Raw genomic sequence first — 6,986 nt, 5'->3', positions numbered from 1 at the left:
GGATATAAAAACAAAAAATGAATGAATAAATAGTGTCCACCAATGTGAAAAAAGTGTACAAAACAGAAGGGGAAGGGTTGAGTGAAAAAGTCCCGGTGTCAATAGACGCGGTCAGTAAGTTGACATCACAGGAGGCATCAGTGAGAACATGACAGAAAGGGGATCTTGCGAGAGGAACCACCACCAATTGTGTGAAGGCTTACCGGAAACAGTGGACTTAAAGGGGCATATACCTCTTAAGTCATGCAGGCTTGTGGTGATATTCACCGTTTAAAGTGGAACAATCACAGATCCAGGTCACCACAATCACAATTCTGGGTCTGAACGGTACTGGTCATTGGCAAGTTCACAGTAAAACATTCGGATGAAGTTCACATGGAGGGAAGGAGGACCAAAGGGTATCCACGTACTCACACGATGAAACCAAAAATTAAAGAAAGGTTCCACATAGTGTGATAGCGTCTAAAAAAATAGATTTTAATAAAAAGAGGGTAAACAGGAACACTCACATTTCAAATGTAGATAAAAGGGCCCTTACAAAGACATGGATTAGCACAATAATGTTGGCAGGACTCGGTCCGACGCGTTTTGTCTGCTTAGACATCATCTGAGGTTTACACACACATGAACTTTAATGGCATTCCAGTTTTAGTCCGTAGGGTTCAATATTGAGTTGGCCCACCCTTTGCAGCTATAACAGCTTCGAATCTTCTGGGAAGGCTGTCCACAAGGTTTAGGAGTGTGTCTATGGGAATGTTTGACCATTCTTTCAGAAGCACATTTGTGAGGTCAGGAACTGATGCTGGATGAGAAGCCCATTTGTGAGGTCAGAGCAGTGATGTTGGATAAGAAGGCCTGGCTCGCTCTAGTTGATCCCAAAAGTTTTCTATCGGGTTGAGGTCAGGACTCTGCGCAGGCCAGTCAAGTTCCTCCACCCCAAACTCACTCCACATTATATTGCTAAAAGTATTGGGCCACTCCTCCAAATCATTTGGTGGAGGGGGGATTATGGTGTGGGTTTGTTATTCAGAGGTTGGGCTTGGACCCTCAGTTCCAGTAAAGGGAACTCTTAAGGCGTCAGCATACCAAGACATTTTGGACAATTTTATGCAGAGGGTGAGCAGAGGGTGAGCCTTGGTACTGAACGGCTGCATATTTGTGTGCAATATTGTAAAAACAGCTATGCTGAGAGTGCGCGCCCAGTGCCGGCACATTTCTGGTGGCAAACAGCGATCGGGAGCTTTCCAATCTTGTGACCCCCCGTGACAGCCAATCACAGCGGTCACATGATCATAAGCCCCACCCCACCTCCTGCCACCCTAAACCCCTTAAAGGGCTGGGAGGCGCTGGTGCAGAGGGGTTAAGCTGAAAGTTCTATTGGCATTTAATGACATCACAGAGTTCAAGAACTCTGATTGGATTAAGATGAGACATTAATAAAAACATGTTCTGGTGTAAATTTCCAGGGGGCGACATAGAGCACTGAAGAGCTCAGACCCCCCGACCCTGTATAGAGGAGATAGATGACAGACGTTTCAGTTTTGTTCTCTTTTCTCACTCTAACCCTAAACTTTATCTCCCCTCCTCCACATTTCTGGGGGTTCAGTCCTCCTGAGAGGGGTACACCCGGTCACACAATAATGTTACTTTGTACATCAACAAACCAAAAAAAATCTCACACCTACAGTATAAACTGACTTTTTCTATTCTACTCATTTATTTCCTCTATTACATTGCAGATCAGCATGATTTTGTAGCACGGCCTCTTATTTCTGTAACCCTGCACCCTGATTTGTACTGTACCCCAAACTACAATAAAAGAGACACTGACTGGAACCCGCCACCATCTGCCCCATTGGATGAATATTTAACCGATCTGACCCTCCCTTACTATGATGTCATCAGTCTCTGGGCGGAGCTCTCACATCTCCCGTTTCCCCCTACAGATCTTTATACAACCTTTCTCTACACAGACCCCAGCATGGAGGGGCTCAGTGAAGGTGGTGGTGAAGGTGTGGAGATGTCGGATCGGGTCACACAGATCATAAAAGGAGATCCGTCCGGCCTCATAATCCAGATATATCCTGACTCTGTTACTGGAGGGATTGGTGGGTAAAGGGACACATTTACTATCATGTATCACCCCAAACTGATTACCAGTCCTGTCCAATCCACAGGACTTCTTATTATATCCAATCAATGACTGCTGTCCTCTCCTGTCTATACTGGGGTAACACATTCCGACTCTCCAGCTATCTGATCCCCTGACATCCACTTCCCAGTAATGTCTCCTTGAGGAGAATCTCCGACTGCTCAACACCTGAGACCAATACAGAAATCTCTCTGGTGTTTTTGGATGATTCTGGTTTCTATCTGACCTGGATACAGTTTTCCTGGCATCTGATATCTGTAGATCATTATGAGCTGTGTTTATATCCAATAATATGTTTTCAGCTCCCTGTATATAGAAGTCTACATTTACCTCTGTTATATCAGATAATGTGTGTAATATGTGTGATATCCCATCCACGTCCAGACGCCCTCCATCATGGAGGAGTTCTTCATGTCTCTCTCTGTCCTCATTATCTCCATCCTCAGTATCACACAAGTCACCTGTGTCTGATTCCTGTAAGACAGTCAGTGGATCCGTCATGTTACACAGCTCATCAATGTGACGCATCTTCCTGGACAGCTCCTCCTTCTTTATTTCCAGATCCTGGATGGAGATGGAGATCCGCTCTGCCCTCCCGAAGATTTCCCTCAGGACTCTCTTCTCCAGGTCTTCCAGACATCTCCTGAGATCTCTAAACAGGACAGTGACTCTCTCGGTGTCACCAGTTGCTTCTTCTTCTACTTTCCTCCTGTGTTCCTGCAGACTCTGGACTCTTTCCTCCATCTCCTCTCTCTTTGTCAGAAGTTTCTGCAGAACATTCCTCAGGGTCTCCTTCTTCTTCTCAGAAGCCTCATCCAGTGAATTAATCTTATGTCCTATGTGTCCTCCAATCATACAACAAGACATACAGACACAGATATCATCCTCAGTGCAGTAATACTCCAGGATCTTCTTATGGACGGAGCATTTTCTGCTCAACATGGACAAGGTGGGGTCACATAAGATGTGTTCTGGGGACTTTTTGTGGACTCTCAGGTGTTTTTCACATAAATAGGCCTCACAGTGCAGACAGGATCTAACAGCAGGTACAGGAGAGTCCACACAGTAAGTACAGAAGACCCCAGACTCCTCATGATCCGGCTGAGCAGACAGGAAATTCTCCACTATGTTACGTAGTGTTATGTTCCTCTGCAGTGCAGAACGATCCGGAAACTTCTCTCTGCATTCAGGACAGGAATATAATCCAGACCCCCCCTATGTATCCAGCACACGATCAATACAGACCAGACAGAAGTTGTGTCCACATCTCAGGTTTACAGGATCTGTATAAATGTTCAGACAGACGGAACATTTCAACTCAGCTCTCAGATCAGCAGACGTCATCGCTGACAGCAGAAGAGGAATTGAAATTAAATTCTCTGACACCGGGGAAGTATGCAGTTGGGAGGGTCACGTCCTCTACACAGGGTGAGGCTGGGCTGTGACTTGTACTGTATTCATAGGATTAGTTATATGAAGGGACACAGAAAATAAAAACATCTCCTGTAGGACAATGTTCATCTCCTGGGAATATAACAGACATTTTTGTATTTATACAATATACTGCATACTGCACCTCTGCCTATTAGTACAAATATATACAAATAAATTTATAATTAGTGATCATAGTCCATAAGATGATGAATCTCTGCAAAAAAAACGTGTTCAAATTTTCTTCAAGAAAAACCGTGACTGGGGTGCTTTCAGATGATCTTAGTGACTTTTGTGCTCCCCCTCAAGGGACCGTCGCTGAGGACGTCAATGACGAAACGCGTACAATGGTGACACGCACGCTACGTCACTTCCGGGTACGGACCTTTGAAACGCAGGTGGAGTGCAAACACCAGCACTACCTCCATCCAGCGCCACGCTGCGGCTTTTACACCTGGCCTAATTTTTCAGGCACGTTCCACTTATGGTATCCGCACCCTGATTTGTGGTGTATCTGATACACTACTGCTGGACTTTTGTATTCTATTTTTTGTTTTGTATTCTATTTTTTATTTTCATTTTTAACCAGTATTGGTGTATTTAGTTTATCTTTACGGAGATTTGTCAATAAATTTTACCTACTACACTATGGGAGCCTTCTATTCCTTTCTCTATGAGGGAGCTACTATGAATATATTCTAACCATCAATATGGAGAGCGGAGACTACCCTGGACGCCTTATACGACCGCGGCGGTGAGGAGATCGTGGTGGAGATAATCTTATGCTGTTTGCCCCTTTTGGGTTTGTTGGAGCACAAAAGTCACTAAGATCATCTGAAAGCACCCCAGTCACGGTTTTTCTTGAAGAAAATTTGAACACGGTTTTTTTGCAGAGATTCATCATCTTATGGATTATGATCACTAGTTATAAATTTATTTGTATATATTTGTACTAATAGGCAGAGGTGCACTTTTATGTTTTGTTCAATGCCAAACCACTATACTATATGGTGGTATTTCTTTGAAATTTAATCACAATTTTAGGTGTCTAGTCTACACCTTCTATATTTATTGTGTTCACATTTTTATGATTTTTTATGATTTTGTAAAATTCTTATTACTTAAGATTGCTTATTGGCACAATTTTTTGGTGGTACCGTAAACTACCACTAGGGGTTATGGTGGGTTTATAAATTTTATTCAGATATTTGATATAGTTCACATTAGGACACAAAGGGATAACAAACCCCCTCCCACCTCCCCCTTCACCATCCCATAGAATCCTACAGGAAGCGCCATACCCCATTATGAATAAATTTTAAACAGTTAATATTGTTTTTACCAGATTGTTTTGTTTTGTAAAATAGGTGGTTCGCACCCAAGCCGAAAATATAATGAATGTGCATAGTTTATGTTTTAAATTTAATCTGTATCAAGGGTCCGGGGTAGACCACTTGCGCCTCCACCCATTCCTTGGAAACCGATTGTGTTTCTTCGGCATGGGTCGTGGGTCATCCTCTAAGGGTGACCGCGTTTGATAATTGGGGTGTGGCGGATATTTCCTCTGCCACTCACCACGGTTCTTGATAAAAGACCCTTGTCTTTGTCTTTGTTATTGTAATTGTTTCACTTACCCCCCCTCTATTCCCCCTTTTCTCTCTTCTTATACCTTCATGCCTATCATCGGGAGATGACATTCAGTACCCACACCGGTCTTGGTCTCCTCAACACTATCCACCAACTACTCAAAGGGAGAAGTCGTCGAAGGGTCGGTGTCCCCCCCCTCTGTTCCCATGGCTGAAAATATGGTGAAGGGTGTGGATCTCAGGGTGGCATCTCATAACTTTCAGGGCCTGAATTCCCCTAGGAAGAGGAGAGTAGCATTTGAACACTACAAATCTGTTAAACTAGATGTAGTGATGATTCAGGAGATGCACTTTCCGATTCGATACAACCCCAAGTTCCTCCACGCCCACTACCCATCCTTCTTCATTGCTAACGCACCAAACAAGACGAAAGAGGTTGCTATTCTTTTCTCAAAAATCTGCAAGTTTTCCCACATCTCAGAGTTTAGGGACCCAGAGGGAAGGTTTATTCTTGTAAAGGGCACTATGGAGGGAATACTGTATTCTTTAATCTCCTGCTACACCCCTAATAAGGGACAAACCACTTTCTTTCAGAACCTCTTTGCAACTCTAAACCCCCTCTTGGAGGGTAAAGTCATTTTTGGGGGTGACTCCAATGTGGCTTTTGACCAGGGTCTTGATAAAACAAAGCCCCCTAAGGGACCAGCTTACACGCCCAATGAAACAGAGTAGCAGAATAGCCAAAATCCTTCACTCCAATGGCCTAGTGGACATTTGGAGGGAACTGAACCCTAAGAGCAGAGACTTTACACACTTCTCCGCCCCCCATCTATCTTATGCTAGGATCGATCACTTATTGCGACAAACCTTATTCCTCTGACCAATAAGGCTTCCATTTTGGACACAGCATGGTCGGACCACTCTTTAGTCCTCCTTACTCTGAGAAACGTGACCCAATACATACTAAGGTGTTGGCTGACGCCATCAAAGAATATTTTAGATTAAATGATGTTGACAACATATCACCAGAGACCCTCTGGTGTTTTGCTTGTTTTTGTTTAGTTTTATAATTTTGGAAAATCAATAAAATATTTTGAAAAGAAAAAAACACTAGGGGGCAATCAAGGGGTTAAATGTGTGTTCGCTCAGTGTGTTCTAGCTGTGAGGGGATAGGACTGACTAGAGGAGGAGACATATCATTGTTCCTACTTAGTAGGAACAAACAATATGTCTCTTCGCTCCTGACAGAACATTGATTTGTGTGTTTACAACATAAATCCCCGTTCTTGCTCTCGTGCACGCGATCACGCATGGACGGCGGCAATCGCGCCCTCCGGCCATGTACTTTGGGTTTCCCGTCGTACATCGCGCGTGCTCCTGCTATCACCCTTAAAGGTATATATGTACCCATATGTCGATTCGCAGGAATAAACCACTTTGCCGCTGCATATCGACATAAGCCAGTCGAGAAGTGGTTAACAAACAAAAATTAAATGATATTGTGAGGCAGGGATGTTTACCCTCATGAACTTCTGGTTTCCACAGAGCTCCATCCGCTTCCAGCAAGTAAGCATCTCGAGTCTGTAGCGTGCTTCGCTTAGCAGCATTTTGGTCGTCTTAGGACTCGGAGGCCTGTAATGCTGGCCGTACAGGCTACAGCCAGCATTACAGGCCTCCGAGTCCTCAGACGACCAATGTTGTGGATGGCCTTGTATGTTGTGGTTAGCATTTTGAATTGTATACGGTGAGGTAGGGGAAGCCAGTGAAGGGATTGGCAGAGAGGAGCAGCAGTCACAGATTGGTTAGTGAGGTGTAGG

General features: G+C 44.1%; 1 protein-coding gene across 1 annotated transcript; it reads right to left on the bottom strand.

Annotated features, from left to right (window-relative positions):
* Window positions 1-1,855: 1,855 nt before the first annotated feature.
* Window positions 1,856-6,776, bottom strand: LOC141134369 (tripartite motif-containing protein 14-like). The gene is made up of 2 exons (XM_073623936.1): window positions 6,690-6,776; window positions 1,856-2,593 (listed from the first exon to the last, which is right to left on the bottom strand). The coding sequence occupies exons 1-2, from the start codon at window positions 6,774-6,776 to the stop codon at window positions 1,922-1,924; spliced, it is 759 nt and encodes a 252-aa protein (XP_073480037.1). The 3' UTR covers window positions 1,856-1,921.
* Between the last annotated feature and the right edge of the window lie 210 nt (window positions 6,777-6,986).

Source organism: Aquarana catesbeiana, linkage group LG03, assembly GCF_042186555.1.
Source record: "Aquarana catesbeiana isolate 2022-GZ linkage group LG03, ASM4218655v1, whole genome shotgun sequence".
Taxonomy (NCBI): domain Eukaryota; kingdom Metazoa; phylum Chordata; class Amphibia; order Anura; family Ranidae; genus Aquarana; species Aquarana catesbeiana.
This window is presented reverse-complemented; position numbering and strand designations above follow the sequence as displayed.